We start from the raw sequence: 12,734 nt of genomic DNA on the forward strand, positions 1-12,734 counted from the left end.
AGGCAACGTTCAGTCATCATCCAAACAGCAAACAAAACAAGTGTTTGATTTTGAAGTAGGATTTTATTTTCTGTTAGCTTTGTATACAGAGCTTCAGCCTAGTGAACACAAACTACGTGCTGCAGGTAGCTGTAGGGACAGGGATTCTTGCATGCTACGCCTTTACACCACCACTGGCTCTAGGAAGCACCACTTTACATATATTTCAAAACACCAAACTAATGAAGTAGTATTTGCACAAGAATATTGCATTATAATGGCAAAAAAAATACACGTAAACCTTTTCAGCATTACTCATAAATACAGCATTTACCTTGAAATGTTAGGCCATAATCCCTACAAGGTAACTTGTGTTATGTGAGAGCTCTCTGAACAAGGGCTTGCTGTGCTTGTAAGCTATGAAAATTCCCCAAATGCTATGAAATTCCCTAGTGCCTTCTACCAAAATTGGTCTTTGAGCCAAGTGCTCGTTCTGCTTTGACCGACATGGTCCAGATATCAACGTGCAAGCTGCACCAAAGGATGAACTTGCCCAAGCTACATCTGGTATTTCTCTTTCAGCCTCGTACAATATTCTCTTGCTGCTGTTCTCTGACAATGCCAAGTGGTCAAAACTTCCCAAAGTTTCCAAAGTGGCCACCGGTTGTGGTCACCTTCTTTCATACCAGGGATCAGACTTTAGGACACAGCACAGCTAAATGAAGATGGGTAGCATCTGTTAAAACCAGACAGCAGGCGCCAGGTTTTTTTAGAGTACTGAGAAATCTACATTTCAATTCCTAGTTTAGAAGGTTAAATTTAAAAACTTTACCCTGGAGCTTTAAATTGCTGTATCCTCCATTAGAGCATACTCTGTAAGGCAAAACTTCAGCTTTCTGGGCTGTGGATGCATCGACATTAGACTTGACTGATCCCAATGATGAAAGCCCATCATCGCTTACTGTTTCATGGCCTCTTCCTCAAGTACCTTCCAATAAGATCTGCTTGCAAATCATAGGTTAAACGTGGTCCAAACAGGGTCAGACAATCAATGCACACTTTACTCCTGCAGGGGTTTAGGTTGGTTTCAGGCTAATTCCTATTTTAAATAGCTTGATTGAACCTGTATACATGTATATTTAAACTTCCCTTAAAAGTTCACCCTCCTAAAACAGAGTTTGGGATTTAATTTCTCTCAATGGCATAGCAGTTAAAGAGGGGTGAGCACACTCATTTTGTTATCTGGGAAAGTAAGAAATGAGCATGATAAACACAGCTACACTACTTTTCTGTTGATCCACCCTCAACATCTGCCCACACAACAGCAGCAGAGTGTGCAGTGTATCTCCCTGCAGCATTCTCCTCCCCATGGGTGTAATAATAATGGCTTTTGTGCTTTTTGCCACTCTCAGATCCTGAGACAGTCAGACATACGCACACTGGTGTCTGGTCTGGGCTTCCCGTCACAGCCCGGTTTCTGGCATGGCTCTAATAAACCAACAAACTACCTATTTTGAAAGCAAGATAAGGAGAGAAACAGAGAAGGTAAGTATGATTCATTTCACAGACTTCATAAACAAGAAAACAGGTCACCGTTCTATCCAACCAAGCCTACAGTCCTCCTCAAGACACACAAACTGTCCAAAGCACGAACACTCAATGAATGCCAAGCCTGCACCGTGAGGCAGGTTTATACTCTCTGTAGCAGCCTAAGGAGGGTCTCACTACTTCGCTTACACTTTGTTTCCATGCACAGAAAGTCTCTGAGATTCCATTCACACAAAAAAACAATTTCATGTACCTAAAAGAAAGGAAGGAGAAAGACAGCAGCACAGAAAGTTTTCTTCATTACAAAGTGTTTTTCCACCAGGCCATTATTTATAAGAACTTTTGTTAACACTGAAGTTTCGGCTCTGGAACGAAGTGGATATATTGTTTACTGGCTCTGCCAGTCAATTTTCTCTTACAAAACATCTCCCTTCCCCCTCTCCTTTTCCAGCCAAGTCAGTCTCTCCAATAGCTCAGGAGTTCCCTTTGTCACCAAGATCTTTTCCACAAATTGTCCCCTGACTAATGCCATCTTCAATGTAGTGCCCCGAGGTATCCGTGCTCCTGCAGAGAACCGTCGAGGGGATCCGTGAGGAGCGCCTGTCCTGGCTCCTATCCTCCGAGGAGCAGCAAATCATCCTTTTCATGGTACCCCACATCTCGTCATCTTTGTACGAATAAATTATTGGATTCATGACAGAGTTCAACAGGGCCAGGAGGAGAAACCACCTTTTAACATTCTGAATCCCACAGTAGGTGCAGTTCAGACCATCGAGCAGCAAAACAACCAGGCCAGGGGTCCAGCAGACAACAAAGGCACCTAGAAATAAAGGAGAGAAAAAAAAAATGAAAAAAGAGACTTCAAAGTGCTAGGGGTTTGGGGTTTTTTTTGCATCTTGCGATGTTATTATTATCAAATTCTTACACAAAAGTGCTAAACGCAGGACAGGACAAAATTCTAACGACAGTAGCAGAGTTAAATCTACTACAGCTCCTCTGTCCCCGAGCCTGAGGCAGGACAGCTCTGAGAAGGCTGCAGGGAGCAAGGATCTAGCTGCTGACAGCATCAGCTCACACACCAGTGGGGAAAGGTCATCACAACAGTGATTTGTCCATGCTGATAAACAAACAAGAGCTCTGGAGCATTAACAAGCAGAGAACTGGCACTTCCTCTCTTCATCTTTCTCTCGTATGCTGGAGGAGAGAATACCAGCGGGCCCATTTCCGCCACTGCCACAGTGTGATCCAAAGACACATCTTCTGTGCACACTGCAGCTGGCTCTGCAGAGCTATGGGCACACTGCTCAATTCACAAAACGAGAGTCACGTAATTTAAACACATACTGTCTGGCAGCCCCACAGCCAGCGTGGGATGCACACCGTGGTCTGTGACACACAAGCACTGCCCGCTCCCAGCCAAAGCGGTGGCCCACATCTCCCACTGCTCCTCTCGGGCTGTGTTCACTGGGTACTAGAGACACAGCAACTCTGATCCAGGAAACAAACAAAGTTTTCAATGAAATGAGAGGAGAAAAACCAAATAGATGGGGAAGTAAGAGAGCAGCGATGGGAGGGACAAGAACACTCTGCAAAAGAGGCATCTCCCCAAAATGCCCCCTCAAAAAGAAAAAAGGGGGCCATAAGGGAAAGATAATATTAGGCAGAATTAAGACAACAGGAACCATAGAAATTATAGCTTAGAAGGAAGTTCAATATTGCATTTTTCCATGTAGGCACAGGGTGTGGGCAGAACTGATGGGGAGGGGGGACCTCACAACTGAACAAAGCCTTTGGCCATGAGCTTGGGAGAGGCCCTGAACTGCCCCATCTGCCCTCCTGCCTCCCCCAGCACCACAGCCCTGAGCCCACAGAAGGAGTAGCCCCATGCATGATAATACCAACTTAGCACAAGCCACAATTGCTGTCTGACATACAGAAATAGAAAATTGCAACTCTGTACAACAGTCACAGCTTGAACAATGTATGGAGGAAATTCCAATCATTATAACAGCAGAGTTAGCCCCTTTTTTTGGGCTTAGAAAAAATAAATAAAGATGATAGCAGCTACATGCTAAAAGGCTTTCCTAGTGGTCTTGGTATCTGTTCAACAATTTTTGTTGGGAAAGCAAGTCCAGCTCATTTTTTCCAAAAGACGCTGGTTATGCCGTGTCTGAGCTGTGCACACAAGCAGCGTGAGGGCAGCCTGAGCCATTGCAGGACCCAGGCAGTGTCAGAGCCAGAACTCGGGGGTACCCAAGGCACCCATCAGCTGTGCTGGGCACACAGGGTGCTCTCAGCAGTGCTGGACACTTCTCCTCACTGAGGGTTTTGAGGGACACTGTGCCCATCTGATGGGCAGGCCCATAATGGTACACCAAGTGAACCAATGTGATTTAGTAAATGTATCCAGGACAAGGTACCATGGATCTTGCTGCAAATCTTTGCTCGGAAAGCCCAGACAAAACTCAAGCAACTGATTTACAATGTTCCATGCAATATTGGACAGAACAGAAAGGCAAGAGACCACCTCCTTCAGAAACTGCATTTTCTGCTCTGCTGCACCAAGCCTTTTGTGCTGCTAAGTACCAATTTCATGGTGTTAGTTTTGAGATACTGGTTAACATCAGTGGCATTCCTCTGTTGCTCACTGGCATCAGGAGCTGCAGGCTGCTACCGCAACACTTGTTTTCTCTGGTCAGTCTCTGCTACACGCGGGTTTGGCTCCAGGGTGCTGCATAAGCAGTTGTGACACCAGCTCTCTTCCAGCCTACAACGGAGAAAACACTGTACTGGTTTATTGCCCTGGGGTTCACCATCAAATCCATCCGTTCCAACAAGCACTGGAACCAGACCACCCAGACAAAAACACTGTGTCCAGCTGCGTGTCTCTGTAAGTATGGGGCTCACAAAAGCCCTCTGTCCACCAAGGGTCGCTGGCAAAGCTGCCAGCACACCAGCTCCACACAGAAATTGTGATTCCTCCTTAGAACAAGCACTGAAAGCATTTCGGCTGCTTGTACCACAAAGCATGAGAGGTCCGACGTTGCTGCCATGGAAGTCAGCAGGAGAGGAACAGAGCCCAAAGCCACATTCAACAAAAGACACAAACCTCTCCCTCAAGCAGGGCCCCAAGACTGCAGGCAGGATTGGTCCGTGGACTCCCAGGATGTGTCCCTGTCTACAGGCAAAATGGTAAAGAGGTTTCAGTGGCAAAAGTAAGGGAAGATCAAAGACAAGCGCGGACATCTCTGCACATTTCCCCCACCTCACGACTGAAGACAAGGACAGAGGGCCATGCAGTGACGGTGTCAGAGTCACTGGCTAATGCTTTCACTGGGCTGCTGCTTTAACTCCATCAAAAATACATTTTGCTGTGCACAGAGACAACACAATTCACACCCTGCTTTTAGCACCAGAGATGAAAGCAAGGCATGGCTCAGGCTCACAGCCTTGCTCAGATCTTGCTATTTTTTACCACAGAGCTCTCAGAGGGAACCATAGTTAAGCATAAATATATACCTTTGTCCTGGCCCTTTGGCCATTTTCTTGTTTGCAGACTTCTTATACTGCAGGAGCTCCTCTCCCTGACAGAATGCCACAGTCCAAAAATAATTTTTGGAGACTCTCTATTTCTGAGACTCTCTAAAATTCACAGGGATGACATAAAATACAGCCTGGCTGCAGCATGGATCAGAGAGCTCTGAGTCTCCACAGTAGATCATGGCAGATCAGGTGTCACAAAGCCTCAAGGTTAGTTTGAAGATTCTCCATTAGATTTAAGCATGTAGATCACTATCTCTGCTTGAAAATGAATCCCCATGTTCCTGGAAGCACTACTGATGCTCCAGCAGCATCATGTCATAAAACTCTGCACAGCTAAGCAATCCCTGAGCATGCCAACACTGAGAAAACAAAAAAAGAGCAGTAGCTTCCAGCTGCCTTTGCCACATGCGCGCCCAAGTTAAAACAGTGAGTTACCAATTAAACTATAAATTCACTGAAACTGGAAGTCATCTGCCCCAAAGCTGCTATTTCAGCAAGCTCAGATGAGCTACCACAGAGACACCACCTGAAAAATCACACCCGCACACCTGCAGAGCTGACCAGAGCTCCAGGCACGGCCTTCGCCAGAACTGAGCCACAAGATCAGTCTAAGAGGCTAGGTTTCACATCCTCCAGTTCAAACAGATAACTTCCTACGGTTTAACATACCAAAAGGAAAACCGTATCAGCTGCAACTATCCCATGATGGGCCATTTGAGGGATTATGGTAAAAAAAGGCAGATGGCAGGGACCTGATTTCCTTTGACACAGCACCAGGGCAGCAAGATTGTCCTGACCCTCCCATGAAACCAACAGTGCACATGAACCATAACTCTGAGTCTCATCCTGCTTCATCCAGCAGCAGAGCCTCTTGGAATTGCTCTTAGTGAAGACCGTACCAGGTGCACTCTCCAAAGCATTTCCAGATGTTTTGGAACTTGCCATTAAAAATAACCACCTTGGGCAAAACCTGCATGCAGCGCGTAGCTGTAGGTTGTTATACGAGTGGATGTAAGCAGAGTTTTGGAAGAATCACTTTGTTCACTTGATGACTCCATTGGTAATTGGAGAGTCTGGCAAATGTGCTCTTCAGTTTCTAACACTTTTTGCAGTGTGCTTGAACGGCTTCACCAGGAACGCACATGTCAAAGTGTTTTAAGACTAAACGCTCATTCCTAGAAACAAACGTTTATACAAAGCCTCTCAGTCAAAATTTGGAGAACTGATATGAATGAACATGCCAAGATACATTTCCTCTGGCAGAGGAGTTTTGGGGTAGATCTCACACTGAGAAACACACACGCTAATTGGGCTTCTTTGAAAGCAGGCTTCATTTTGGTTTTGTTTCTGACTGACAAAGTAAGTATACAAAATTGTGATTTCTAAAGTAGCACTCAGGCTTTAAGTTTAATTTGCTTGGCCAAGCATACAATATCATTAAACACTCTGCTTGAGTTATAGTTTAATCCAGAGGCTGAAAAGCCATATTCTTTGAGTAGGAGAAAGCTAGTACTGATCTTTAAACCAGCCCACAGTTCTAAGGCCCGCCTCCCTAGTAAGAAATAAAATGTTGAAAATTAAGTTTAAAGTGGGGTTTATTACCACACAGTGGCACGGCTGTGGTGCAAACTGAAGGCCTGCCACAGGCTAAAGAACGGTGAGCAGCTGGCAAATGGCAGCCACCATCAGCATCCGTCCAACTCCCACATCAGCCGGCCAGGGGCCCCATGGCGTCACTTCTCTGCTCTGCAAACACACACGGGTGGCACCGAGACCTAACACTGCTATTCCAAAACTCACTCAATAGCTTCCAGTTTGGGCACATACAAAATATTACTTTGTATTAGCTAGATAAATATACACATCAATTAGATAAAAATAAATCATAATGCGTAGCCTTATGTGACTTCCTAGAAAGCAGCCTGCAGTTCTGCCTTCAATAGAAACGCTCGGAGAGCTGCTGTTTAAAAGTGCTTTTCTTTCTGTCTGTTTCCAATGCAGTAAAATTAACTACAGCCTACCCAGTGCATGTGCATTAGGGCAGGATCATACCTGGAGCAACCTGGAGTCTTTCTGCAGGGATTTAAACGATCCTCCTGGAAAGAGGAAGTTTCACAGCATGAGAGCTTCAAGCAGCACAGAAGACTGAATCTCGTGCCTGCAAGTCAAGGGGGAACAGGAACAAACACCACATTGCTCTATAGGTGCCATAAAACCAAGAGGGAAAAAGGAAGGATGACTGGAGAAAGGCACTGGCGATGGATAAGCCAACTTCAGAAGATGTAGGAGTATAAGTGAGAGCCTTGTACTCGCTTGAACCATCAGTCCACTTTCTTTACCAAGGTCAGGCACTGCAAAGATTAACTGGCCTCAACTCTAAAGCATTTTAAAACATCTTTTGGTAGACAAAGGTATCGTGTACTACAACACTATTATTTCAAAAGAAAGAAAATGAAAAAGAAAGAACCATACACCAGACCATGCAAACAGCACCCATAGGCTGCAAGGGGAAGGAAGTGTCCTCAGCCTGAGCTTCCCACCCTGGCGACTCCCGTCTCATGAAAAGCAACATTTTCTCCCAGAGCTCTCTAGTACCATCATGTATTATCATGCTGCAGCACAACACAACTGCGTCCCAGATATACAGGGACACCAGCTTTCCCAAAAGCTCCAGCTTTCTTGTGCTGGCTCATACAACACCAGAACAGTTGTCAGAGTGGTAAATCCATATTTGCGGTTTTAAAGTCCCCCATCACCTAAGCCCAGGTTCCTAAGTGCCCTGAGCCCAGCTTCAGAAGTGCCCGTGTCCCCTCAGTTCCACTCTTGTGGTTTTTAAAGTCCCTCACCACCTGAGCCCAGCTTCATAAGTGTGCCCATGTCCCCTCAGTTCCACCCACAGCGAGCTGCATGAGCCATGCTTAGGTGATGTGGGGCTTCCAGAAAACATCTCGATCTGATTCAAGTCTTCCTGGGGAAAACTGAATGCTACAGCTAATATTTGTTCCAATGAACACTCATCTCCACTGCGCATCTCTAATTTAATAAACAACTACATCACAGCTAGCTGATGAAGTGACCTGAGCTGCCCAAGTATCATCAGTCTCTCTAGGGCAGAGTCTAGGTCAAATCTCCTGTTCTGGAGATTCAACGCTATACGGTATCATCATCTGAGAGTATTTTGCACTATGCAATCTTCACAGAATGAAGGCAAATTCTCCCCTTGTAAAGCAAATCTCCATCAAAGTCACAAACCCACCAGGCATCCTCTCCTTTCCCCTGCGTTTCCAGGTGGAAAGAGTTGGTGTGCTTAGGAAACAGCCAAGAGGAACAAACGCAAAGAAAACTACTCGCGCCCAGCCAGAGGGTCCATGGCCTTGTGCAGATATTAAAGAACATAATTTTGAGAATGTTCTATTAGGTACCTGTGAATCTTCACCAGCCTTGCTCCAAAGTGATTTTGTATTTGCCCTCCCTCCACCCCCCCCCCAAAAAAAAAACAAACCCAAAACACCAAACCGTAGACAAACTGGATTTTGTAACAAGCAGCCTATGAAATAGAGACACTTTTCTTCTATGTGTTGATCAGTGCTCTACTTTGCATTTACATAATGCATTTGCATAATGCAACACTTATTTCACTATCTAAAGCAGACAGAAGTCTAAACACCTCCAGCATTTACATGTTCAGTGAGGTTTTTTTTGTTTCATTTTGGTATAGCGGGTTAGGGTTTTTTTGTTTAAAAAACCAAAACAAGCAAAACCAAACCAACACACAAACCTATTCATTAGCAGTCAGCCTTGCATACCACAGTTTGCAGTCTCTTACCTAGAAGAGTCATGACAGTCTTCATAAGCTTCACAGGGGTTCTCCTACGGCTAATGGAGCCACTAGTGTGCGACGACAAGACATTCGTTTTCCGCTGGACATACATGTAGATTCTTATGTAAACCACCACCATAATGAAGAAGACAACTAGGTTTAAGACACTCCAGAAAACCAGGTAACTTCTGCTGTAAATAGGTGCCAGGGACGAGCAGGCAGTAATGTCACATAGGCAGTTCCAACCCAGGGTAGGAACAGCACCCATGAAAATAGCAATGGCCCAAATGGATATAATTAAAAAGGTGACTCTCTTCTTCGTGAGATTACTGTGGATCTTCATCCGCATTATCGACATGTGCCGCTCCACAGCTATGACCAGGAGGTTCACCAGGGAAGCCGTCAGGCTGGTGTCCAGAAGACCTTGGCGCAAAAACCAGCGGTTAACAGTTAGTGTCTTAGACACTGGGCCGGTGTTGAACATCAGGAAGACGTAGGCAATCCCAGCAAAAAAGTCTGCAGCAGCTAAGTTGGCCAGAAGATAGTAAAAGGGAAAATGGAACCTCTTGTTCTTCACCACAGCTGCTATGACCAACGAATTTGAAATGAAAATGAAGAGGCAGAAAAATGTCCCGAAACACAGGACAACAATAAGCTGTGGCCCTGTCCACTCATCCACTGTGTCAGTCTTTGTCCTGTTATAGAAGAAGTCCATGCGCTTATCATAGTAGCATTCATTCATCCTGGATTAAAGCCCCTGCATCCTAGGAAGGGTAGAAGTGAAAAGAGAAAGACAAATTAAAAATCAACTGTTGCTCCTTGCTTCAATCACCATACCTAGCAGCTTTTTTGTGTTTATGTGGGGCAAAGGGGATGGGACAGGGAAATTGATGAAATTCATCTTGTACAGGAGTTAGTGCAGAAGATATTCTGTCCCTGAAGGACGGCAGTGCACGATGCTTGGATGAATCAGTAACGTTTACAAGACTTACCTGCTTACAAAACCCCAGCACAGTGCCTTCCCACTAGCAGTTGTACTGTACAGGCAGCAGGGTGGAAGTTAAGGGGTTAAAAGTGACTTTCTGGAGGTCAGAAAGAAAACCAGAGCAACAGCCAAGCCATTCTTGCTGTGAAATCTCATGTCTGAGCCACAGCCCCATCATTATTTCCATTTCTCAGTGTATCTAGTCAGGACAGGGAAGCACAAATCATAACTCTTCCATTTTACTGACTAAGCAATAAAAGCCCTATTACTGAAAAAACATTTTTTTGTTTTTCAATTTTATATATATAAAATAAATGCTAAAATGTATGTATATAAGATTTTACAGAGGATATATATTCTGAGCACATGCCTGTTATTTACTGCTACAAGGTTTCAGTAAATGTGCTGAAACCAGAAAAATATACTCTACATATTTGACTACTCTAAAGCCAGGAATTATTTCATTGGGCTGTCAACCCAGAGCCCTGTGAGCACCACGCAGCCCAATTATCCTCCAAACCAGAACACGGCTCCCTACCCAACCACAGGGTAGAGCAAGGCCCAGCATCAGCAGCGGTGCTAGGGGTTTTTCTTATACCCTCTCAGCACTATCTGGGACATGGGGCTGTTAAACGTGATGAAGTGGGGAGTCCGTGTTCCAGATTAGGTCACACTGCAGCTACTCCAGTGAGGTCAATGCCAGCTCCCTTGGCAATTTTACTGCCTTTATTATGAACCGAATTGAACCTAAACTAATTTACACAGGCAGATCTGACAGCAATTACTCATGGTGACCAGACCCATTGCAGGGTCTCACAGCCCAGGAAGGAGAGTTTGCATCTGTTCGTCTCTAACGTTCGCATTCACTGTCAGTATCTGAATAAGGGTTTTAACAATAAGGTCACTAACAGATATCATATATTTTCAGCAAAACCTAGGAACACAAACATGGCACAAGATCCTAATAACGTTAGATATTATCCAGAGTGGCAAACCAGTGTCTGGCTCTGAGGCCAAAGAGGAGGAAGCGTCAGGACACAAAGCTGCAGCAGCGGCAGCCACCCTGGCAGCGGGCGGCAGCAGCGGCAGCCACGCTGACAGCGCCTGTAAAGCTGTGTGAGCCTTGGGCTGTCAGGGTGCCAGGGGGACAGACCGAGCAGGGCTGAAAAGGACAAGAAACCACCCAGAAGTGGTTACAGGCAGAAACATACAAAAAAGCACTTCACCTCTGCAGCTAGAATTGATGACAGATACAGATTAGGCTCACTTAGTCTCCTGTTACCCTGTGGTTACTTAACAGATATATCTCATCTCTTCCAGGGACTGCGAAGCAAATTAAGCAAACCCTAGCAGGCTGGCTAAAAAGCCACATTTGTATTAAAGGTTCCTTCTGAGTTTTAAAAAATTACAGAAGATGAAGCTTCTTATAAGTTATGCTCACGTGATATCTGTATTGTCCAATGTTAAATCAACTTGCACTATTCCATGACTAATATATTCAGCAAACTAAAAAAAAAAATAATAATTCATTTCTCTGAACTACCTTCTTGGCCTTTTCTCTTGGTTCCCACCCTACATTTAGTAGCCAACATAGAAGCAGGCCACTTGACATAGTTTTTCATTTTATTACCCTCCAGAACCCAGGCAGCCACTTCTTTTATAAAAGAATATATTACTTAAAGCATCAAATTCAAGTACATAATTAGAAGTAAGAACAACTACTTAAGGACAAGAAGTGGAAGGAAACAAGTAAATCATCCCCTACGCTGAAATATTACAGAGCATCGCTTCATCTAAAAATAAAAAAGCCACAGCAACTCGGATCCGCCGCAAGGAGTCAACTGGAATTCAGCACCTACAGCTCCCTGCGCAGGGCAATAGGGCAGAGCTGGGCAGCACCTGCATTCCCTGTTCTCACCTAGGAAGTGCTCAGAAGTCAGATTAAGTGTGTAAGTGACCAGAAGTCCCTGTGGGCTGCAGACAACAGCTACCCCAGCAGCCAAGTACAGGGAACCCTGCAGCCACCACGGCTCTGCTCTTACCCACCACGGCACTAAGGACTTGCTGAGCTTGACATGAAGCTTCTACAGAACAGCCCAAATGCCTGCAAATAGAAACAGCATTTTGGGCAAGAACAGCAGAAAAATTAAAAAAAATAATCTGTGAAAATTATAGGGAAGGTTTTCTGACCATGTTGTATCTTACTGCATAATCATCTCAACAGATGAATCGCTTTAACTTGCAGTGATAGATCTGCAGATGCTTTTTGCATCTCATCTGGAGAGCAAGCTTAAAGAAATCCAAAATATCAACTACAAACTTATTCTAAATACTTCAGCTTACTGAGATCCTGTCCTCATTTGAAGCAGTACCCAAAAAAAATCCCCAAGCCCCCAAGAACCCCACACACCCCCATAATTCCACACCAAAATAATCGCACTACAAACACTCACTGTCACACAGCAGAGCTCAAATGACAAGTGTTTTTGGAAGAGATGCCTTGAGGTGTGGAGATGAGGCAGGAGGGAGTAGCAAAGCATCCAGCTGAGGTCCCGGGGTCACAGGGCAGGCTCTGGAGGTGTCCAGACGGGAGCTGCATCAACACGGTAGCTGAGCTGGAGCAAGTTTGCATCCCAGTCCTTTGGGGCTGAGACGTAGCACTTGGCTGTTGTACCAGCCTACGTACACAAACAGCTTGTCCAGAAGGACCCTGTGTGACAGGGGTTTATTTCACACTTTCATTTTGCTTTAACTCCTCCCAGCAGAACTGGCCTGGGCTCAGGAGAGCTGTGCAGCTGTGACAGAGCAATGCAGCCGCATCCTCAGCGGTCCTGCTCCTGTCCACATCAGACACAAGAG

At 45.1% G+C, this 12,734-nt stretch overlaps 1 protein-coding gene across 1 annotated transcript; it reads right to left on the bottom strand.

Annotated features, from left to right (window-relative positions):
- Window positions 1-2,000: 2,000 nt before the first annotated feature.
- On the bottom strand, window positions 2,001-12,415 carry LPAR3 (lysophosphatidic acid receptor 3). The gene is made up of 3 exons (XM_010184714.1): window positions 12,329-12,415; window positions 8,897-9,654; window positions 2,001-2,347 (listed from the first exon to the last, which is right to left on the bottom strand). Exons 2-3 carry the CDS (start codon window positions 9,630-9,632, stop codon window positions 2,001-2,003), a joined length of 1,083 nt encoding a protein of 360 aa, XP_010183016.1. The 5' UTR covers window positions 9,633-9,654; window positions 12,329-12,415.
- Between the last annotated feature and the right edge of the window lie 319 nt (window positions 12,416-12,734).

This window comes from Mesitornis unicolor, unplaced genomic scaffold (assembly GCF_000695765.1).
Source record: "Mesitornis unicolor isolate BGI_N332 unplaced genomic scaffold, ASM69576v1 scaffold3280, whole genome shotgun sequence".
In the NCBI taxonomy this organism is placed as follows: domain Eukaryota; kingdom Metazoa; phylum Chordata; class Aves; order Mesitornithiformes; family Mesitornithidae; genus Mesitornis; species Mesitornis unicolor.